The sequence below is a fragment of the Pongo abelii genome, chromosome 20, assembly GCF_028885655.2.
Source record: "Pongo abelii isolate AG06213 chromosome 20, NHGRI_mPonAbe1-v2.0_pri, whole genome shotgun sequence".
Lineage (NCBI taxonomy): Eukaryota > Metazoa > Chordata > Mammalia > Primates > Hominidae > Pongo > Pongo abelii.
In genome coordinates, this window is record NC_072005.2 from 20107637 (window position 1) to 20132810 (window position 25174).

The following is a 25174-nucleotide window of genomic DNA, read 5'->3' on the forward strand; positions in this document are numbered from 1 at the left end:
CTTTCTTCACAGAATTGGAAAAAACTACTTTAAAGTTCATACGGAACCAAAAAAGAGCCCACATCGCCAAGTCAATCCTAAGCCAAAAGAACAAAGCTGGAGGCATCACGCTACCTGACTTCAAACTATACTACACGGCTACAGTAACCAAAACAGCATGGTACTGGTACCAAAACAGAGATATAGACCAATGGAACAGAACAGAGCCCTCAGAAATAATGTCACACATCTACAACTATCTGATCTTTGACAAATCTGACAAAAACAAGAAATGGGGAAAGGATTCCCTATTTAACAAATGGTGTTGGGAAAACTGGCTAGCCATATGTAGAAAGCTGAAACTGGATCCCTTCCTTACACCTTATACAAAAATTAATTCAAGATGGATTAAAGACTTAAATGTTAGACCTAAAACCATAAAAACCCTAGAAGAAAACCTAGGCAATACCATTCAGGACATAGGCATGGGCGAGGACTTCATGTCTAAAACACCAAAAGCAATGGCAACAAAAGCCAAAATTGACAAATGGGATCTAATTAAACTAAAGAGCTTCTGCACAGCAAAAGAAACTACCATCAGAGTGAACACACAACCTACAGAATGGGAGAAAATTTTTGCAACCTACTCATCTGACAAAGGGCTAATATCCAGAATCTACCATGAATTCAAACAAATTTACAAGAAAAAAACAAACAACCTCATCAAAAAGTGGGCGAAGGATATGAACAGACACTTCTCAAAAGAAGACATTTATGCAGCCAACAGACACATGAAAAAATGCTCATCATCACTGGCCATCAGAGAAATGCAAATCAAAACCACAATGAGATACCATCTCACACCAGTTAGAATGGCGATCATTAAAAAGTCAGGAAACAACAGGTGCTGGAGAGGATGTGGAGAAATAGGAACACTTTTACACTGTTGGTGGGACTATAAACTAGTTTAACCATTGTGGAAGTCAGTGTGGCGATTCCTCAGGGATCTAGAACTAGAAATACCATTTGACCCAGCCATCCCATTATTGGGTATATACCCAAAGGATTATAAATCATGCTGCTATAAAGACACATGCACACATATGTTTATAGCGGCACTATTCACAATAGCAAAGACTTGGAACCAACCTAAATGTCCAACAACGATAGACTGGATTAAGAAAATGTGGCACATATTTACCATGGAATACTATGCAGTCATAAAAAATGATGAGTTCATGTCCTTTGTAGGGACATGGATGAAACTGGAAACCATCATTCTCAGCAAACTATTGCAAGGACAAAAAACCAAACACCGCATGTTCTCACTCATAGGTGGGAACTGAACAATGAGAACACATGGACACAGGAAGGGGAACATCACACACCAGGGACTGTTGTGGGGTGGGGGGAAGGGGGAGGGATAGCATTAGGAGATATACCTAATGCTAAATGACGAGTTAATGGGTGCAGCACACCAACATGGCACCTGTGTACATATGTAACAAACCTGCACATTGTGCACATGTACCCTAAAACTTAAAGTATAAAAATAATTTTTAAAAAGCCTACTTAGAAAACAAAAACAAAAACAAATAAACAAACAAACAAAAAGAATGGTGCAAGTAAATGGCACTTTTTTACACTGAGAAGAAAAGCAGGGCCTGGACATGGTAATCTGGTCATAAAGCATTACATTGCTTTATTGTCAGCTTATTTCCAAGAACTTGCCTTTGAAAGTGAAGCTTTATGTTTCACTAAACATCATTGTATGGCTGTGTTCTGTTTTGGGTTCCTACTGTGCCATAAAATAGACTAGGAAGTCCACATCTGCATTCCTAGTATATACTAAGGTATTAAAAATGTCATTTGGTGAACATCTTGTATATTAATAAACATTTACATAACTGTACTTATATAATTCTGTGTGTGTTTATCTGTCTACCTATATCCAGATGTATCCATCTTTGCATCTATATTCACAAAAAATAAAGATGTAGAAGGTGAAAGTGTTGATCACTACTGATATCAATAGTAATATACAAAGATAATTCCACAGAGTTATAAAATTTTCTGTCCTATAAAATACACCTAGAATACTACTCAAATGGATTCTAAATCCATTGGCATTTAACTTTTACAAAGTATTTTTATTTTTATTTTTATTGAGACTGAGTCTCTCTATGGCCAGGCTGGAGTGCAGTGGCGCAATGATCTCGGCTCACTGCAACCCCTGCCTCCTGGGTTCAAGCGATTCTCCTGCCTCAGCCTCCCCAGTAGCTGGGATTAAAGGCACCCACCATCATGCCTGGCTAATTTTTGTATTTTTGTAGAGACAGGGTTTCACCATGTTGGCCAGGCTGGTCTCGAACTCCTGACCTCAGGTGATCCACCCACCTCAGCCTCCCAAAGCAGTAGGATTACAGGCATGAGCCACTGCACCCAGCCTAAAACAGGGTCTTTATGGTAATGGGAAGAAAGTCTAGGTCTCTCTTCAGAAGATAGAGTGTGATACTGAAAGCAAATATAATGGTAGATGGTGTCTGGCCACATTTCTATGAAATAATAGTGAACATGCAATGAGCTTCCAAAGGTGACTCTTACTGACTTGACCAAAGTTTATTTTATCAGGGAGGCTAGGCCCGCTGGTTTCAGGTATTTTCAAATTTTCTAGCTGAATGGACAGAATCCCACTGGGCTGGTTTGGTGAGACCCAAAATTAAGAGAACCCGAGTTCCAGGTTAGTAGGACATTTTCACACTTACCAAAAATATGTGATGTGGTGTGTAGCTTGAATCAAACAAATATTTATTGAACTAATTGGCTAATTAGATTTACCTGTCCTGGAGAAAGAGAAAATGCAAATGACCTGTAGCATAGTTTACTTTAGGGGTTTCTTTTTGTATATGTAAATATAGAATAAGACAGGTAGATAGATAAACATATCAACACAGAATAGATTACATGGGTCTGTCTACATAATGCAATGTCCATTTATGCATCTGTCTTGTAAAATAGCTTAAAAAAAGAGAAGTAGGCCAGAGGTTATTGTTTTCTACCCCTGATGCCCAGGTGAATTCAATAAGCCAATTAGCACAGCCCAGGTGCTAGCAAAAAGCCAATTAGCTTAGCTTGGGAGGATATAATAAGCCAACTAGCTAAATTGAAAAACAGAGATTAAGTCAGGCCCAAAATTGTGAATGTGAAAATCACAGGCATACTGGGAGAAGAAATGCAGGGCCCTAAAATTCCAAGCTGGACATAAAACCTTAAATGGCAGTACTGAAAGCTTATTTCCCAGGCCATGCCCATAAGACATATAGGTGAGAATTAAGCATAGGAGACATATAAGTGAGAATTAAGTTTTCATCCTTGTCCTCAAAATTGACTGGTGTATTGAAAATGTCTCTTGATGAACATCTTGGGTATACATAAATATTTACATAGAAGAACATATAATTCTGTTTATATGTATTTATCGATCTACCTGGGTATTACTATATCTAGATGTCAAGGATGTTCTTTTTTTAGTCTGGTGATGACAGAAGAAGAGGTAAATTAGCCTCAGCTTATAGACCCTCACCCAAATCTGAAAATGCTAAATAATTATCTTTAAAATGTTTATTATTTAAAGAGTTCTGTTTAAAACACAAAACAAGGCCAGGTGCAGTGGTTCATGCCTGTAATCCCAGCACTTTGGGATGCCGAGGCAGGCAGATAACCTGAGGTCTGGAGTTCAAGACCAGCCTGACTGACATGGAGAACCCTGTCTCTACTGAAAATACAAAATTAGCTGGGTGTGGTGGCACATGCCTGTAATCCCAGCTACTAGGGAGGCTGAGGCAGGAGAATCGCTTGAACCCAGGAGGCGGAGGTTGCAGTGAGCCAAGATCAAACAGTAAAAAGTTTTGTCTTAAAAATCTTTTAATTATTACTTTGGGTAAATGAATGACTGTTTTTTAATAGTGACCTGTGATCCCATTTTGGTCAAGTATTTTAACGCTTTGACATACTTGGAAGGCTTCCCAAAATTAAAATTCAGCTTAAAAATTGTGTGTATTTGACCCCTAGCATTTGAATGCTACAGAGGGCAAATGCAGCATCCAAAAGAGTGATAAACAGAATTATTTGATATGTTAAATTACATGGAAAGCATTGTCAAATTAAAAAGAATGTTTGACCTTCTTCAACTTATATTTTAATAAATGTTATAATATTTATTCCAAAATTATATGAAATATCTAAAAATGTAATATATCTGACTATATGCTATTAGTCATAATTATGGTTATTATGATAAATTATTGTAGGCCACGGGTATAATCATTTTTTTCATTTATTTCTTCATAACCATTTAAATTCATTTCCACAGTTAATGGTTTAATTCTGATGTAGTTTTTAAAAATTTCAAAAGCACATAAAATCCTAGAGGAGCGTGTCTTTAAAGAGGTTCATGAGCCAGGCACGGTGGCTGATGTCTGTAATCCCAGCCCTTTGGGAGGCCGAGGCAGGCGGATCATGAGGTCAAGAGATCGAGACCATCCTGGCCAACATGGTGAAACCCCGTCTCTATTAAAAATATAAAAATTAGCTGGGCATGGTGGTGGGTGCCTGTAGTCCCAGCTACTCAGGAGGCTGAGGCAGGAGAATCGCTTGAACCTGGGAGGCAGAGGTTGCAGTGAGCCAAGATCACACCATTGCGCTCCAGCCTGGGTGACAGAGCGAGACGCCATCTCAAAAAAAAACACACACACACACACACAAAAGGTTCATGAAAAGATGGAAAGGGTCCACACAAATTGAGTACAGGTTTCTGATAATTTTAGGATCATATTATTTGGACTGGCTAAAAATTGTGAGAATTTGAATGAAGAGATAGACTTTTAAGAAACTGTGAGCCCAGGCCAGGTGTGGTGGCTCACACCTGTAACCCCAGCACTTTGGGAGGCCAAGGCATGTGGATCACCTGAGGTCAGGAGTTCGAGACTAGCCTGATCAACATGGAGAAACCCCTTCCCTACTAAAAATACAAAATTTGCTGGGCATGGTGGCGCATGCCTGTAATCCTAGCTGCTCGGGAGGTTGAGGGAGGAGAATTGCTTGAGGCCAGGAGGCGGAGGTTGGGGTGAGCCGAGATCGTACCATTTCCAGCCCAGGCAACAAGAGCGAAACTCCATCTCAAAACAAAACAAAACAAAACCAAAAACAAACAAACAAAACTGTGAGCCCAGACAAGACAAAAATTAATTGAATATTAGAAAAATACTCTGCCACATTTTTAAAGTTATATCAGCCAGTATGGAAATTTTTTAGATATGCTATTTAAATCAACTCTGTGGTTCAAGTCAAATTACCTATGATAACCTCTCAGGTATTAGTGCTGTGCACCTAAATTGGGGAAAGAAACCTTGTATTTAAGAAGACATAAACTTAATATTAAGTGTGGACTCATGGGGAATATAGGCAGCCACTTGATTTTTTTCTGAGTTTTTTTTTAAAATTAAATTAAAACTTTTTTTGAGATGGAGTTTCACTCTTGTCACCCAGGCTGGGGTGCAATGGCATGATCTTGGCTCACTGCAACCTCCACCCCCCAGGTTCAAGCAATTCTCTTGTCTCAGCCTCCCAAGTAGCTGGGATTTCAGGTGGCCACCACCACACCCGACTAATTTTTGTATTTTTAGTAGAAATGGGGTTTCACTGTGGTGGCCAGGCTGGTCTTGAACTCCTGTCCTCGTGATCTGCCTGCTGCAGACTCCGAAAGTGCTGGGATTACAGGCGTAAGCAACCGTGCCACCCCCTGTTCCTGAGTTCTTAAACTTTCCATTATTAAAAGCTCTGCATTTCACTACTCTTCACAGAAGAGATAAAATAATCTAGATTAAATATAAATTGAGTGTGTGTGTGTGTGTGTGTGTGTGTGTGTGTGTGTGTGTGGTGACCATTCTAAATTACTACACTAGGTTAACGCGAATTTTTTTTGTCAAACTTATAATCCTTGGAAGACAATTAAAAGTTGGGCCGGGGGCCGTGCCTCACGCCTGTAATCCCAGCACTTTGGGAGGCTGAGGCGGGCGGATCATGAGGTCAGGAGTTCGAGACCAGCCTGGCCAACTTGATGAAACTCCATCTCTACTAAAAATACAAAAATTAGCCCAGCATGGTGGCGGGCGCCTGTAATCCCAGCTACTCGGGATGCTGAGGCAGGAGAATCGCTTGAAACTGGAAGGCGTATGTTGCAGTTAGCCAAGATTGCGCCACTGCACTCCAGCCTGGGCAAGAAGAGTGAAACTCCGTCTGAAAAAAAAAAGGACAATTAAAAGTTTATGTATGTTTCCGCTACCTCATGGGCCACTTCAACATTTATACAGAGAGTGTCTTTTTTTTTTTTTTTTTTTTTTTTTGAGACAGAGTCTCGTTCTGTCGCCCAGGCTGGAATGCAGTGGAGCAATCTCAGCTCACTGCAACCTCGACCTCCCAGGTTCAAGCGATTCTTCTGCCTCGGCCTCCCGAGTAGCTGGGACTACAGGCACGTGCCACCAAGCCTAGCTAATTTTTGTATTTTTAGTAGAGATGGGGTTTCACCATATCGGCCAGGCTGGTCTTGATCTCCTGACATCAGGTGATCCGCCCACTTCGGCCTCCCAAAGTGCTGGGATTACAGACATGAGCACCGGGCAGACAATTGCGCGCCTGGTATTTGTCTTTTTTTTTTTGAGATGGAGTTTTGTTCTTGTTGCCCAGGCTGGAGTGCAATGGCGCGATCTCGGCTCACCGCAACCTCCGCCTCCTAGGTTCAAGTGATTCTCCTGCCTCAGCCTCTCGAGTAGCTGGGATTACAGGCATGGTCCACCATGCCCGCCTAATTTTTTGTATTTTTTAGTAAAGACAGAGTTTCTCCATGTTGGTCAGGCTGGTCTCGAACTCCCGCCCTCAGATGATCTGCCCTCATCAGCAGCTTCCCAAAGTGCTGGGATTATAGGTGTGAGCCACCATGCCTGGCAGGCAATTGTCATTTTTAATGCATGTTTTCTGCTAGTATAAAAGCTTTCTGATGCAAGAAGGCTGATGTTATAACGGTAGCGAAAAGGATACTAAGAATTTTTTTTCCTCATGGAACATTTCTGAAAAGTTTTCCAATGACAAAGATACTTATTTCACTATAAAAGTTATAAAACTGTTAAATAAGTTATTACAGATACAATAGTATTGAGCAAAGCTAACTAAATTTACTAGATTGCTTTTGTATTGCAACTGATGACAGATCCACTTAGAGTGGAAAAAATGTGTTGACCCTTATAAAAGTCATTTCAAGACCTATGCACCTAATAATAGAACGTCATGTATCATCTGCTGCTGAAGTCTGACATTACTAAATGTGGCAAGGCTCTAATGCATTATGGCAAAGCATATTTTCACAGAGTAAAGAAAACTTTTTTTTTTTTGACAGTCTCACTCTGTCACCCAGGGTTCAGTTGTGTGATCTCAGCTAACTGCAACCTCCGCCTCCTGGGTTCAAGTGATTCTCATGCCTCACCCTCCTGAGTAGCTGGGATTACAGGTGTGTGCCACCACACTCTACTAATTTTTCTGTTTTTAGGCTAGGCTGGTCTCATACTCCTGGCCTCAAGTGATCCACCTGACTTGGCCTCCCAAAGTGCTGCGATTACAGGCATGAGCCACTGCATCCATCCAGAAAAGCTTTTAATAGTCTACTGACAGGGAACAGGAAAACCTTTTATAATCTAGAAAAAAAATATTGAATCTGCTTGCCATCTACACTGTAGCAAGACTTTGGGACTTTAAACTTGGGTTCATAACCTTAGAACTCAAAGGGGGCCCTCTAAACTCTTGTAATCATATTGGAGATCTTAATTGGAGATCTTGAGGTAAAGCTAACCAGAGAAGTTTCTCCTCAAAAGCAGATGGCAATCTTGATGTAGATAGCTTTTTCCGCAAGATCAAAAATGAAGACATCTCTGATATCATGACACTCTTAGTTCACAGTTTCTTTTTTATGACTGTACACACAACAAAAATAAAAAAGGGATCTCTTGTGTGCTCTCATGGGGTATACTTATATATGTAAATAATTTTGCAGCCAACCTTATGTATGAACAAACTTATGTCTTGATAGGTAAAAGATGAAGGGCCACTGTGGGTGAGAAATTTTAATGGGAAATTTGTTGCCTCATAATATCAGAAACAGAATATTGGTCCACTGCTCTTGGAGCAATATTAAGTTAAAGAGAAACTTATTCAGAATAAGTTAAAGAGCATTGCCAGGAGGCCATTACCCTTCTGAGTGGCCATGATTTGTTACATCTTTTTTTTCAATGGCTTAGAGTAAATGAGGCAACGATTAGAAATTTATCTTCCATAATAGGCTCTATAGCAGATTCTACTCTAAAGGCTATAGTTACACAATAGACTTTAAATTTTTTTTGAAAGTTGTGCTAAATAACAGAATTTATCTAGTTTACTTACTGGATAAACAGAGAAGTATCTGTGCAGTTGGTAGTATTTGTAGCTGCACGTGGAGAAATACATCGAGTATTACAGAGATTCAGTTGTAGGGAATTAATAACACTGTTTGGTTGAAATGAGTAGACCATTTATCTAGCTAATTATTTGATCTATTTAATCTTAGTTGGTTGGTTCCTGGGGAACTTTGTTAAAAAGCATACTTCAGGCCAGGCACGGTGGCTCACCCCTGTAATCCCAGCACTTTGGGAAACTGAGGCAGGTGGATCACCTGAGGTCAGAAGTTTGAGACCAGCCTGGCCAACATGGTGAAACCCCGTCTCTACTAAAAATACAAAAATTAGCTGAGTGTGGTGATACACGCCTGTAATCCCAGCTACTTGGGAGGCTGAGGCAGGAGAATTGCTTGAACCCAGGAGGCAGAGGTTGCAGTGAGCCGAGATGGTGGCATTGCACTCCAGCCTGGGTGGCAAGAGCGAGACTTTGTCTCAAAAAAAAATAAAAATAAAAACAAAAAAAACCATACTTCAAACCCTTGATATTATTTTCCTGATAGTCAAAATAGTAGTCTCCCTACTGCACTCTATTCTCTCAAAAGTTATAACTCTTTGCATGCAGTCATCTCTAGAATATCAAGTGGTCTCTCATTAACTGGAATGATGAAAACTTGAAGATGTATTTGACCATGAGAACACCATAACCTATGAATGACCTCATAAGAATGGAAACCAAAAATAATGGAAATTGAGAGTGACACTAAGACGCTGAGTTTTGGTCACACTGTGACCCATGTGAAAACTTAATCAACAGGGGGGAACTTTTTAAACAAAATTATTGGAGGCCATCATTCTGGACTGAGCTTGTTCACTAGGCCCAAACAGACCAAACCAAACCAAAATGCAGTCATTCATGTTAAATGTGACATAGTCAAACTGAAAATTTAAAGAAATAGGTAGATTCTAAAAGTGGCCAGGTCTTGTTTTTCTTTGGTAAACAGCAGATTTCAATACAAGGTGGTCTCCTCTACTGTAATCCTTTTAAAAAATAATAACCTGAAGTACTTGTTTTCACTTTACAAAACCCACAGTTCTGCTATTTTACAGTGGAATTTAAGACTAAATAAGTACATTTTTGATGGTGACAAAGTAATATCAATGTCTAAAGTTTTGGTTTATTTCTCAAAATTGAGAAGATAACCAAAAGGGAGATATTGTTAAATTAATTATAGCCTAAATTTGACCCTTTTATGTTTAATTTTGGTCAATAGGTTTTTCTGTACATAGTAAACTAAAACCTAGCTGAATATGTAAATAGATTGTAAACTATTCTTGTACCAACCACTGTGTTTTTGCCAATAAAAGAACATCAACTGTTCAAACCATATTCAAATAAGGCAAATCCCAAGCTGTAATAAATCTGGCTGTTTCTGTACCTCACTTCCATTTTCTGTATGTCACTTTGCTTTTTCTGTACATAAATCTTTTTTACCGTGTGGCTGTGCTGGAGCCTCTCTGAGCCTACTCCAGACCCACGGGCTGCTTAATTTGCAAATTATTCTTTGCTCAATTAAACTATGTTAAACTTAATTTCTCTGAAGTTTTTTTTTTAAAGTTTTCAAATGTTTTGTATGATAAAAAATAAGTGATGTGTTGTTGGGCTTTCATTATCTAAAATAAGTTATGGTTCCCAAATTATTCTATATCAGCTATGTCAGCTACTTTTTCCAAGTTATTCCATGTTCTTTCAAAATGCTTTTGCAATTTCTTTTTTGTTTTTTTGTTTTGTTTTGTTTGAGATAGAATCTCACTCTGTCACCCAGGCTGGAGTGCAGTGGTGTAATCAATCATGGCTTAATGCAGCCTCCACCTTCCACCTCCACCTTCCAGTCTTAAACAATCCTCCTATCCTAGACGCTTGAGTATCATCATGCCTGGTTAATTTTTTAAATTTCTTTTATTGAGACAGGATCTTACTATGTTACCCAGGCTGCACTTGTACTCCTGAGCTTGTGATTCTCCCATCTCAGCCTCCCAAAGTGTTAGGATTACAGATGTGAACCGCCATGTGCTTCAGTAATTTCTTGAGATTATTCCCAACAATAAACAGTACTGTATGGGCACAAATCTAAAAGCAATCTGGCTTCTATTTTTGAAGGGTCACTCTCCAGGATTTTAAGAGTCTAGGGCAGCTACCTGAGTAGTGTGATCCATGGAGGTACATAGGCTTTGGAGTCAGACAGATTTGATCCAGAGTCCCAGCCCAGCCACTTAGTAGCTGTGGGTGTTTGGACAATTTCTTGATGTGGAAGAGTTCTATAGACCACACATGCAGAAAAAGCAGAATCAGCTGGGTGCGATGGCTCACGCCTGTGATTCCTGCTCTTTGGGAGGCCAAGGAGGGCGGATCATGAGGTTAGGAGATCGAGACCATCCTGGCCAACATGGTGAAACCCTGTCTCTACTAAAAATACAAAAATTAGCTGGGTGTGGTGGCACGGGCCTGTAATCCCAGCTACTCAGGAGGCTGAGGCACAAGAATCACTTGAACCCAGGAGGCGGAGGTTGCAGTGAGCCAAAATGGCGCTGTCTCAAAACAAACAAACAAACAGCAGAATGATACTGATTGCAAATATGGTAGCAATTTTTCATCCCTCCTGTATTCATGTCCATTGTCAGGTGCTTTTACAGCCATTCCCATCAAGATTCAGAATCTATTTTCCAAACACTTGATCTGGCTGGCCTTATTTGCTCAGGGCAGTAGAAACCTGGGAACATGACAGTGTGTTAGTTTGGGGCCTAGGCTCAAACAGTTTTGACTACTTCTGTTTTTCTTTTCGCTCTCTGTTTTTTTCTTTTTTTGAGAAGGAGTCTTTCTCTGTCACCCAGGCTGGAGTGCAGTGGTGTGATCTTGGCTCACTGCAACCTCCACCTCCCAGGTTCAAGCAATTCTCCTGATTCAGCCTCCCAAGTAGCTGAGACTACAGGTGTGTATCACCACACTGGACTAATTTTTGTATTTTTAGTAGAGACAGGGTTTCACCATGTTGGCCAGGCTGGTCTTGAATTCCTGACCTAAGGTGGTCGCCCGCCTTGGCCTACTAAAATTCTGGGATTACAGGTGTGAGCCACCATGCCTGTCCTGCTTCTGTTTTTCTTTCAGAATGCTGCCATCTTCATGAAACAAGCCCATATTAGCCAGCTGGAGGATAAGATACCACGGGGAGGAGAAGCAAGGTGCCTCTGTTGACAGCCCCAGAAGCAGAAGCTCACCCCTAGAAGCACAGCTGCCTTCCTAATCAATGAGCAGCTCATGACACATGTCTGAGGGAGCTCAACTGAGACCAGAAGAATGGCCCCACTGAGTCCAGCCTAAATGGCTGAGCAGCTCAATTATGAGCTAATCAGTTTTGGATGGTTTGTTATGCTGCATAGCTAACTAATATGTGCACCCAGTGCAGATAAAATTCTAAGATTTAATGCCAGGTTGATTATTAGTTACCTTCTAATGGTGGGCACCATAAAAGTACTGATATTTTTCCCCATTTAAAGTTAGATGTCTTGTAAGATAATGTTGAGAAATGCAGAAATATGGCTGGGTGTGGTAGCTCCTGCCTGTAATCCCAGCACTTTGGGAGGCTGAGGCAGGCGGATCACCTGAGTTCAAGAGTTCAAGACCAGCCTGACCAACATGGAGAAACCTCATCTCTACTAAAAATACAAAAAATTAGCTGGGTGTGGTGGTGCATACATGTAATCCCAGCTACTCCTCGGGAGGCTGAGGTAGGCTCAGCCCGGGAGGCAGAGGTTGCTGTGAGCTGAGATCATGCCATAGCACTCCAGCTTGGGCAACAAGAGCAAAACTGCATCTCAAAAAATAAAGAAAGAAAGAAAAGAAATGCAGAAATACATGTGGACATGTGGCATGTATGCATGTGATTGGTGCTTATATTTACACAGTTTCCCACACGAGGAGAAAACAGATAACCACAGCCAACTATTAGAATCAAGGCCAAATAGCAAAATAAGCTTGCCTTTAATCTATTTTCTTTCTATGTAAACATTAAAGGTCCAGACTATGAACAGATCTGAAGACAAAGAGTTTTCTTCTCCTATGGCCCCATCATCCCTTGTTCATTGTCTGTTCTCTCAAAGAAAGGTGGGCAACAGGTGGTAAGCAGTGGTTTACCTGTGGTTATTTCATTCCTGCTGCCCTCAGGTGTAGTGTTGATTGAGGTCTTTGGTTCACTCTTTATTTTTATTTTTTAGTCAGGTCGTTTGTTTTACTGGTGTGGAGTTTGAAAATTATTTTTATATTTTGGATAGCAATCCTTACCAGCTATACCTTTTGCAAATATTTTCTTCCATACTGTTTTCATTCTTCTTCTCATTCTCTTTATAGTGTCTTTCACAGAGCAAAAATGCTTAATTTTGGTAAATTTGATATCAATTTTTTACTTTCAGAAAATAAACTTTTGGTATCTTATCTAAATTATAATTGCTAAATCCAGGATCATCTAGATTTTCTGCTAATTACATTCTAGGAATTTTAGAGTTTTGTATTTTAAATTTAGGTCTGTGACCCACTTGTGTTAAGTTTTGTGAGGATGTAATGTTTGTGATTCATGCTTTTGTATGTGGATGTCCAGTTGTTTTAGCATCATTTGTTGAAAGGATTCTCTTGGATGCATTGTATTGTCTTTAGTCTTTTATCAAAGATTCATTCAGTATATTAATATGGGCTTACCTCTGGGCTCTGCATTCATTCCCTCAACTGATTTGTCTACCCTTTTACCAATATTACACTCTCTTGATTACCGTAGCTTTATATTTAATCTTGAAGCTGAGTAGTGTCTCAATCATCCAATTTTATTATTCTCCTACAATATGGTGTTGGCTATTCTAGGTCTTTTGCCTCTACATATAAACTTATTCTAGGGTTTTGCTTCTACATATAAACTTTAGAATCAGTTTGTCAATAGACCCAAAAGAAGTTCATGGAATTTTTGTTTAAGGTTGTAGTGCATCATATAACAAGCTAGGATGGACTGACATCTTGACAATATGGAGTATTTGCATTTATGATCATGTTGTATCTTTCGCCTACTTGCTTCTTCTGATTTCTTTCATTAGATAAAAGTATTTCTTTTCTTTTTTTTGAGACAGAGCCTTGTGCTGTCCCCCAGGCTGAAATGCAGTGATGTGGTTTTGGCTCACTGCAACCTCCACCTCCTGGGTTCAAGTGATCATTCTGCCTCAGCCTCCCAAGTAGCTGGGACTACAGGCATGTGCCACCATGCCGGGCTAATTTTTGCATTTTTAGTAGAGATGGTGTTTCACCATGTTGGCTGGTCTTGAACTCCTGACCTCAAGTGATCCTCCCCGCTCGGCCTCCCAAAGTGCTGGGATTACAGACATGAGCCGCCAGGCCCAGCCAGATAAAAGTATTTCTTAGACTACAGAGAAATACTTCTACATTGAACAATGGAAAATAATGAATGCAATATTTTACACATAACAAGTCATCTGTGCACACCAGATGTTTAATCACAAACAGGAGGGTCAGAGAAATATACAAACACCCAAGAAATACTGTGAAACTCAAAAACCAGCAACTGTGTCTGAGGTATCTGCCTTTTGTTATAGCAAGTTGCCTGTCACTCCTACCAAGAACTTCCAGATTGTGTGAAGGATTCTGGCACTTCTGGCCTTCTTTAGCCCTTGCTCTCATTTGACTTTTTGGTCTGTGCCTCTCGATGTTAGCCAGAAAATTCTTCTTCATTACTGTCTTGGAAACCAATTTCTAACAAATAAAAAATTTCAGGTTGGGCATGGTAACCCATGCCTGTAATCCCAGCACTTTGGGAGGCTGAGGTGGGCAGATCACTTGAGGTCAAGAGTTCAAGAACAGCCTGGCCAACATGGTGAAACCCTATCTCTACTAAAATTACATGGCACGGTGGGCATGGTGGTGCATATCTGTAGTCCCAGCTACTTGGGAGGCTGAGGCAGGAGAATCGCTTGAACTCAGGAGGCAGAGGTTGCAGTGAGCCAGAGATTGCACCACTGCACTCCAGCCTGGTTGACAGAGTGAGACTCTGTCTCAAAAAACAAACAAACAAATAATTCTAGTATAGGCATAAAACATCTTTTCATTTACATTGTAGCACATCCTCTTAAGATTAGTTTCATTTCTTATAACAAAGAATCTTTATTTGTTTCAATTTTTTTTGTAAACAAGATCTCACTTTGTCACCTAGGCTGTAGTGCAGTGCTGTGATTATAGCTCACTGTAGCCTGGAACTCCTGAACTCAGGTGATCCTCCTGCCTTGGCCTCCTGAGTAAGTGGGACTACAGTTGTGTGTCAACATGCCCTATTATTATTATTATTATTTTTATAGAGACAAGGTCTCCCTATGTTGCCCAGTCTAATCTCAAACTCCTGGCCTGAAGTGATACTCCTGTCATGGCCTCCCGAAGTTCTGGGATTATTGGCGTGAGCCACCATGTCCTGCCAAATTTCTCCAAAAACATTTTTCAAAAAAAAAAGTGTGCTGTCTTCTGTTGGTTTCATATTAGAATATAGGTTTTATAGAGTATAACCTATATAGAGTATAGGTTATATAGAGTATAGGTTATATAGAGTATACAGGTTATATAGAATATAGGTTATATAGAGTATCCTACTTTGAAGCAGACCCATTCCAGAGTTTACACAAAGTTGTCCTTTCTGAACTGCTTTAAGACAATTACCTCATGTGGGACAAGGGCATGGGGGAGTCCCACAGAAAATTTACCAAATGAAAATAATTACTGAAACAATATGTGCCTATTCCCAAACAGAGCAAGAGTGTCTGTTGTAGATGGTCAACCTTTGCAGACAGTAGTAACATCTACATTCACCAAGAGACATACTGTGCACTCTGAGAACAGGTTACAATGTGTATTGAGTCAGGAGAGACTCATCCATCAGACCATAGCCAAAGACAATCAAATATTAAACCTCTTCCCTGCACATGTGGAAACATTAAATGTGCAAAAATAAAGCATTGGGAGACAAGGTCCTCACTGCATATATGTGGGCTTTAGTCTCCAGGGAGACACATTGAGCTCACATCTCCTATTTCACTACTGCTGCATCTGTCATACACTACATTTCATATATATTTCATACTATTTTTGAATTTTATATTCCCTTGGGTCTTTCAATCTGTTCATAAATTAAAACTACACTGTTTTACTTTTAAATTCCTTATAACACATGACAGAATATGTCACTTCACTTTTTATGCCTTTTATGAATATCTTTATTCATTTATTCTTCTTTGAAGTAAAAGTTCTATTTTCAGAACACAATAAAATGGTGTCTCTGTTGGATTTAAACTCAATTTTTAAACTGATTAAAAGATCATGGCCAGGCACGGTGGCTAATGCCTGCAATCCCAGCACTTTGGGAGGCCAAGGTAGGGGATCACGAGGTCAGGAGATTGAGACCATCCTGGCTAACACGGTGAAACCCCGTCTCTACTAAAAATACAAAGAATTAGCCGGGCGCGGTGGCGGGCACCTGTAGTCCCAGCTACTCGGGAGGCTGAAGCAAGAGAATGGCGTGATCCCGGGAGGTGGAGCTTGCAGTGAGCTGAGATCTCGCCACTGCACTCCAGCCTGGGCCACAGAGCCAGACTCCGTCTCAAAAATTAAAAAAAAAAAAAAAAAAGAAAGAAAGAAAAAAATAAGGTCATTGACCCAATATTGTTGAATCTTCCTTCCCAAACATGTATTGCCACTATTTTTATTTTTACAAATCTGTTATTCATGTTTTTCAGAAATATTTTATGCTAAATCCTTACTAATTTTTTAAAAATATAATTTTCTAGGCTGGGCACGGTGGCTCATGCCTGTAATCCCAGCACTTTGGGAGGCTGAGGCAGGCAGATCATGAGGTCAGGAGTTCAAAACCAGCCTGGTCAATATGGTGAAACCCCGTCTCTACTAAAAATACAAAAATTAGCTGAGCATGATGGCGTGCGCCTGTAGTCCCAGCTACTTGGGAGGCTGAGGCAGAAGAATTGCTTGAACCTGGGAGGTGGAGGTTGTAGCCGAGATCACGCTGCTGTACTCCCACCTAGGCAACAGAATGAGACTCCGTCTCAAAAAAATAGATAGATAGATAGATAGATAGATAGATAGATATAATTTTCTGTAGAATTCTGGTAATGTCTTTTTTTTATATCTATGAACATGAAAACATGACATTCTTATTGGTTTCAATTATTTGACTAATTTGTTGGTGGATTTCCAAATGCTAAATCTCACCTGCATTTCTGGCATAAAGTACACTGGAATATAGGCCGGGCGTGGTGGCTCATGCCTGTAATCCCAGCACTTTGAGAGGCCAAGGTGGGCGGATCACAAGGTCAGGAGGTTGAGACCATATTGGCCAACATGGTGAAACCTCATCTCTACTAAAATACAAAAAATTAGCCGGGGGGGTGGTGTGCACCTGTAATCCCAGCTATGCAGGAGGCTGAGGCAGGGGAATTGCTTGAACCTGGGAGGTGGAGGTTGCAGTGAGCTGAGATTGTGCCACTGCACTCTAGCCTGGGAGACAGAGTGAGAACTATATATTTCTAAATATTCAGTTTGGTCATATTAATTATATTGACATTGTTATACAACATATCACTAGAATGTTTTTATCTTGCAAAGCTAAATCTCAATACACATTAAACAGCTACCAATTCTTCCCATGTCGTGGCACTCTTCAAACACCACTCTGTGTTGGGTTTTTTTTGTTTTTTTTCTTTTTTGAGACAGAATTTCGCTCTTGTTGCCCAGGCTGAAGTGCAATGGAGTGATCTCGGTTTACTGCAACCTCTGCCTCCCGGGTAGCTGGGATTACAGGCATGTGTCACCACACCCAGCTAATTTTGTATTTTTAGTTGAGAAGGGGTTTCGACATGTTGGCCAGGCTGGCTTCAAACTCCTGACCTCAGGTGATCAGCCCACCTCGACCTCCTAAAGTGTTGGGATTACAGGCGTGAGCCACTGCACGCGGCCTCTTGTTTTCTCTTTTTAAGAGTATAACTACTTTATCTCATATAATCTCTGTCTTTCTGTGGCTGGCTCATTTTATTTTGCATAATGTCATCAATATTTATCTTAATAGTTGTTAGAATATCTTCTAATTTTTGAAAACTGAATGAGATTCCACTGTTTTATATCTACTGAATGATTTGGTGACAGAAATTTGCTTTGTTTTTACCTACTGGCTTTCACTAACAATGCTACAGTAATTATGTGAAAGTTAATATATGTGCTGCATTCTGTTTTATTAGTCTACTTTTTCACCTTCATACTTATACCAAATTGTTTTAATTCTGTAGCTGTTTGATGTGTTTTGAAATCAGAAATTGTAATGCCTCCAACATTGTTCCTTTTTTTTTAAAGATTTTTGGGTACTTTATTGTCTCTTTTGGATTTGCTGTTTTTATTCAAAAATGCAATGAGAAATTTGAAAAACATTGCATTAAATCTGTAGATTAAATTGAACAGTATAGACATCTTCACAATATTAATAATTTCTTTTTCAATTGGTTGTTTTTGAGATGGAGTTAAATTCACCCACCTCGGCCTCCCAAAGTGCTAGGATTACAGGCATGAGCAACTGCATCCAGCCTAGTTATTTCAACAAGTGCATGCTCAAGAGTGTGTTGTATAATTTCTATATATTTGTAAATTTGTCAATTATTTATATTATTGTTTTATTCTCTAATTCCATTTTTGTCATAGAAAGTAACCTATAAAATTTCAGTTTTATAAAATGTGTTAAGACTTTGTTTTTGACCTAACAGGTGGTCTATAAAGAGGAATATTGTATGAGCTGTTGAGAAGGCTGTGTATCCTGATGTTGTTGAGGAGTGTTCTCTATACCTTCATTAGAAATTATTGTTTTTTACTGTCTTCTCGTCCTCTGTTCCCTTACTAATATTCTGTCTTGTTTTATTATTATTACAGAAAGTGGGATATGGAAATATCCTACTATAATTATATTGCTCTATCTGGTTTATTCAGTTTTGTTAGTATTTGCTTTATACATTTGAAACCCTAATTTGAAACACACACACATACACAAAAATACACACGTTGTATAAACAAATTTGTCATAGGTTCCCAGTGAATTAATCTATATATCATTTAATGTTCTTTTGTCTTTTTGAAATTTTGACTTAAAGTATATTTTATAAAATATAACAGTTTTTGACTTAAGATGTAGCTTGTGTAATACTATTTTGACCTCTTCTGCTCTCATTTTGTTAATATTTAAATGAAATTTCTACTTCATCTTGCCACTTTCAGTCTTTTTTTGTCATCTAAACTATTGTAGAAAGGCAAGTTGAATCTTGATTTAAAAATTTTTTAAAAAATCTTTTTATTGAAAGTATGTCTCTTGACTGGAAAGATAATTATATATATTTAAATAGTTTTCTGAAAGAGAACAAGTTACTTTATTATAAAGAACAAGTTATTTTATTAATTGTTTTATTTGATTCTTGTACCTTTGTCTTCCATTTTCTCTCTCTGTCTTTTTTGTGATTTTTGCATTGATATGCTTTTAGTTTTTTTCTTATTTTCTTTTGTATATCTATACAGATATTTTCTTAGTGGTACCATGGGGGATTACATGAAACCTCTAAAAGTTCCAACAATATATTTTAATGTGGTAAAAAACTAACTTCAGTTGCATACAAAAATTCTTCATCATTACATCTGCCTTCAACTTTGTTATTGATTTTGCTAATTATATTTTTATGTTGTATATGCATTAACAGATGTTTATGATAATTTCTATACTTTTATCTTTTAAATTTTGGAGAATAATATGTTTTCTGTACCATTATTATAATGTTAAGTGAGAAATTCCAATTTTGTGTATGTGCATATCTTTTCCAGAAAGTTATGTGTTTTCATCTGATTATGTGTTCTTTTCTTGCATCATGTTATTTTCAGTGGAAGGAACTCCTTTCAGCATCTTTGATAAGTAGGGCATATGCAGTGCCAATATACTTGCTCAGGATATGGTTATTTTGGAAGGGCTTTTTATTTGTTAGTACAATTTTGCTGATGGTATTATTCCCAGTTGACAGCTTTTTTTTTTTTTATTATAGCTTTAACAATATCACACAGTTTCCTTCTGATCTGCAAAAAATTTTTAAATAAATTCACTGGTTATCTCTTGAGACTATGCTTATAAATGAAACATTATTTTTATCTTGCAGCACACAAAATTCTCTTCTTATATGTGATTTTTGAAATTTTGCTTATATGTGTGTTTGTTATAAAAATCTTTGTGTGTATCTAAGTCTATTTGTTTAGCTTTTTCATGTTTACATCATATTTTCTTTTAAGAAAGTTTTCAGCAGTTTTTTTTATTTTTTATATCCACAATTTTCATTTTTTGGTATTTTAATATTTCTTTTTGTTATCCTCATTTTTCTGATCTTTGGTAGTTTTCTGTGTTTCTATTTTTTTCTGATACAGTGTCCTTTTCTGTCGCCGAGGCTGGAGTGCAGTGGAGCAATTTCACTGCAACCTCTGCCTCCTGGGTTTAAGTGATTCTCCTGCCTCAGCCTCCCGAGTAGCTGGGATTACAGGTGCCTGCCACCACACCCGGCTAATTTTTTGTATTTTTAGTAGAGATGGGGTTTCACAATGTTGACCAGGCTGATCTTGAACTCCTGACCTTTAATGATCCACCCAGCTCAGCCTCCTAAAATGCTGGGATTACAGGCATGAGCCACTGCGCCTGGCCCTTTTTATTTTATTTTATTTTATTTATTTATTTTTGAGATGGAGTGTCTTGTTCTGTCCCCAGGCTGGAGTGCAGTGGCGCGATCTTGGCTCACTGCAACCTCCATCTCCCGGGTTCAAGCGATTCTCCTGCCTCAGCCTCCCAAGTAGTTGGGATTACAGGCATGCACTGTCAAGCCTAGCTAATTTTTGTATTTTTAGTAGAGACGGGGTTTCACCATGTTGGCCAGGATGGTCTCGATCACCATCCTGGATGGTGGATCTGACCTTGTGATCCACCCACCTTGGCCTCCCAAAGTGCTGGGATTACAGGCATGAGCCACTGCATCTAGCCTTTTTTATTTTATTTTTGAGACAGTCTTGCTCTGTTGCCCAGCCTGGAGTTCAGTGGTACAATCTCCACTCACTGCAAACTTCCCCTCCTGAGTTCAAGCATTTCTCCTGTTTCAGCCTCCCAAGTAGCTGGGATTACAGGCAAATGCCACCACACCCAGCTAATTTTTGTATTTTTAGTAAATACAGGGTTTCACCGTGTTGGCCAGGCTGGCCTCAAACTGCTGACCTCATGTGATTTTCCCACCTTGACCTCCCAGTGTGTTGGGATTACAGGAATGAGCCACCAAGCCTGGACTGTTCAATTTATTTGGAATTTTTTTATATTACTTTGTGTACTTTTTATGGTTGCTTTTGAAAATTTTATAATTTTTTTATGGGGCAATGTTCTAATATTTGGTATACATTATAATCTTTGATTGAGATTTAGACATTAACAAAAAGCTACCTGTTACAATCTTCAAAATATAGCTTTGTCCTGGTGTAGTCTGAAATCAATTGTCTTGGCTAGAGATTCTGGGAATTTCTCAAACATGTTTTTAGGATGTGTAAAATTTTGTGTCTATTGTTTAGTTAAATCAGCTTGTTCATATTTCTTCTTAATAATCAGTAATCACTAACTACACCCATTCCCTGTTTGGGGTACTGCAGTTTCTCTCCTTCTCTAACATTTATCTTTAGACTCAGCAAACTCAAACTGTCATTCCAACGTATGTCACCATTTCTTTCAGCATTTTATGTCATGGGAGACATTAACCAGTGTCTAAAAAAGCCCCTAGAAGCCAGAGATAAAGATATTTGTGCCAATATTTTTCTTGTTTTTTAAAAAGGAAACCAGGAGTTGGCAATTTACATTTTTGTGTGTATGTGTGAGACAGAGTCTCATTCTGTTACCTAGTCTCGAGTGCAGTGGCATAATCTTGGCTCACTACAATCTCTGCCTCCACAGTTCAAGCAATTCTCCTGCCTCAGCCTCCCAAGTAGCTAGAATTATGGGTACCTGTTACCATGCCTGGCTAATTTTTTGTATTTTAATTTTAATTTATTTTATTTTATTTTGAGACGGAGTTTTGCTCTTGTTGCCCAGGCTGGAGTGCAATGGCATGATCTTGGCTCACTGCAACCTCCGCCTCCCAGGTTCAAGCAATTGTCCTGCCTCAGCCTCCCGAGTAGCTGGGATTACAGGCATGTACCACCACGCCCGGCTTATTTTGTATTTTTAGTAGAGATGGGGTTTCTCCATGTTGAGGCTGGTCTCGAACTCCTGACCTCAGGTGATCTGCCCACCTTGGGCTCCCAAAGTGCTGGGATTACAGGCGTGAGCCACTGCCCCTGGCCATTTTTTTGTATTTTTAGTAGAGATGGGGTTTCACCATGTTGGTCAGGCTGGTCTCAAACTCCTGACCCCAGATGATCTTTCCGCCTTGCCCTCCTAAAGTGGTGGGATTACAGGCATGAGCCATCATGCCTGGTGAGCAATTTACTTTTTTTTTTTTTTTTTTTGAGATGGAGTCTTGCTCTGTCATCCAGGCTGGAGTGCAGTGGTGCAATTTTGGCTTATTGTAAGCTCTGCCTCCCAGGTTAAAGCAATTCTCATGCCTCAGCCTCCTGAGTAGCTGGGATTACAGGTGCTCGTGACCACACCTGGCTAATTTTTCGTATTTTTAGTAGGGATTGGGTTTCACCATCTTGGCCAGGCTGGTCTTGAACTCCTGACCTCAAGTGATCCACCCACATCAGCCTCCCAAAGTGCTGAGATTACAGATGTGAGCCACTGTGTCCAGCCAGCAATTTACTTTTAAAGGCACAATGCTATACTAGAGAGCAGGAAGAGCTGTGTTGGGTGTAAGTAACAGACTTTTCTTTTTCTTCTATTTGATTCTTTACACTGTGCTCACCTGGGGCCCTTCACACATTTATTTATAAATGTTTTAATGTATTTTGGTCAGTATGTTTTTGTTACATTTCTATGTCCAGGAACAAATTACAGCTTGTAGCATTTTGCTATGTCATCTTGCTTAGGTAGTTTGTATAATTTTATAGGTTAGATTTGTAACATATATTTATCTGAGTCTAGCAATTGAAGTTATATGTTTTTATTGTTTCTTTCAGTTATGTTATCATTTTGCCCAAGACCTTTGGCCAGAGCAGAGCATAAAAGATTCCTTCCAAAAAGTGATACTGAGAAGATATGAAAAATGTGGACATGACAATTTACAGTTAAAAAAAGTCTGTGAAAGTGTGGATGAGTGTAAGGTGCACAGAGGAGGTTATAATAGACTTAACCAGTGTTTGACAACTACCCAGAGAAAAATATTTCAATGTGATAAATATGGGAAAGTGTTTCATAAATTTTCAAATTCAAACAGACGTAAGAGAAGACATACTGAAAAAAATCTTTGAAATATATAGAATGTGCAAAGCTTTTAACCAGTCCTCAACCCTTACTACACATGAGAAAATTCATACTGGAGGGACACCCCACAAATGTGAAGAATGTGGCAAAGCTTTCAAGTGGTTCTTGTGCCTTACTAGACATAAGGTAATTCATACTAGAGAGAAACCCTACAGATGTGAAGAATGTGGCAAAGCTTTCAAGTGGTCCTCATGCCTTACTAGACATAAGATAATTCATACTGGAGAGAAATCCTACAAATGTGAAGAATGTGGCAAAGCCTTTAAGTACCCCTATGCCGTTACTACACATAAGATAATTCATACTGGAGAGAAACCCTACAGATGCAGAGAATGTGACAAAGCTTTTAACCATCCCACAACCCTTTGTTCACATACGAAAATTCATACTGGAGAGAAACCATACAAGTGTGATAAATGTGGAAAAGCTTTTATTTCATCCTCAACCCTTACTAAACATGAGATGATTCATTTGGGAGAGAAACCCTACAAATGTGAGGAATGTGGCAAAGCCTTCAACCATTCCTCACACCTTAATATACATAAGATAATTCATACTGGAGAGAAACCCTACAAATGTGATGAATGTGGCAAAATCTTTACATTGTCCTCAAGCCTCTATAAACATAGGAGAACTCATACTGGACAGAAACCTTACAAATGTGAAGAATGTGGCAAAGCCTTTACTGCATCCTCAACTCTAACTGAACATAAGACTATTCATACTGGAGAGAAACCTTACAAATGTAAAGAATGTGACAAAGCTTTTAATTGGTCCTCAGACCTTAATAAACATAAGAGAATTCATATTGAACAGAAACCAAGAATGTGACAAAGCTTTTAAAGAAAGTTCTCAAACCTTATTACTCATAATTCATACTGCATAGAAACCCTGCAAGTGTGAAGAATGTGACAAAGCCTATTCTCAGTTTTTTTTTTTTTTTTTTTTTTTTTTTGAGATGGAGTCTTGCTCTGTCGCCCAGGCTGGAGTGCAGTGGTGTGATCTCAGCTCACTGCAAGCTCCGCCTACCAGGTTCATGCCATTCTCCTGCCTCAGCCTCCCAAGTAGCTGTGACTACAGGCGCCTGCCACCACGCCTGGCTAATTTTTTGTATTTTTAGTAGAGATGGGGTTTCACCGTGTTAGCCAGGATGGTCTTGATCTCCTGATCTCATGATCCACCTGCCTCGGCCTCCCAAAGTGCTGGGATTACAGGTGTGAGCCACTGCGCCTGGCATCAGTTTTTTTTTTTTTTTTTTTTGAGATGCAGTTTCACTTTTGTCACCCAGGCTGGAGTGTGATGCCATGATCTTGGCTCACTTCAATCTTCACTTCCTGGGTTCAAGCCATTCTCCTCCCTCAGCCTCCCAAGTAGCTGGGATTACAGGTGCCCATCACCATGCCCAGCTAATTTTTGTATTTTTAGTAGAGATGGGGTTTCATCATGTTTGCCAGGCTGGTCTCAAACTCCTGACCTCAGGTGATCCACTTGCCTTGGCCTCCTAAAGTGCTGGGATTACAGGCATGAGCCACCACACCCAGCCACAAGTTCTCAATCCTTAAGAGACATGGCAATAATTCATGCTGAAGAGGAACTCTACAAACCTGAAAAATGTGACAGTGCTTTTACCAACACCTCCAACTTTTCTACACATAAAAAAGATTATACTAGTGTGAAACCATAGAAATGTATAAAATGCGACAAAGCCTTTATGTAGTTGCCACACTTGATTGTAGGTAAGATAATTCATACTGCCAAAACTCCTACAAGTGTGAAGAATGTGACAAAACTTTTAATCAGTACTTATACCTTATTTCACAGGAAAGCTATTATCTTTGAGAAAAATTGTACAAATATAAAGAATATGGAAAAGCCCATCACATCTTGCTCAACAGAAGAAGGTTCATAGTTCATAAAAGCATTAAAAGTGCAATTACTGTCAAAAAAATCTTTCAGAAAACATAAGTGAAGAAGAGTATTTATTCTGAAGATAAGCATTACAAATATAAAGGGGGTTGTAGTACCTTTACTTGTATCACAGATCTTATTGCACACATTTTGTATTAGAGGAAAACCATAAAGCAGTTGCTAAAGCTTTGTTCAACATCTGGAAATGTATGTTGAAGAAAAGTCCTGCAAATGTAATGAATTTGG

The 25174-nt window shown here is 39.2% G+C and overlaps 2 protein-coding genes across 2 annotated transcripts in view; one reads left to right on the top strand and one right to left on the bottom strand.

Annotated features, from left to right (window-relative positions):
- Window positions 1–25174, bottom strand: part of LOC103893083 (zinc finger protein 506) — a 157562-nt gene that overhangs the window by 76371 nt on the left and 56017 nt on the right. The gene's annotated exons all lie outside the window — the stretch shown is intronic.
- Window positions 7321–23862, top strand: LOC129051815 (zinc finger protein 486-like). Its single transcript, XM_054539238.2, is given in 3 exon segments — window positions 7321–7401; window positions 22717–23000; window positions 23002–23862. Coding segments are annotated over 3 exon segments (1215 nt in total). The 3' UTR covers window positions 23852–23862.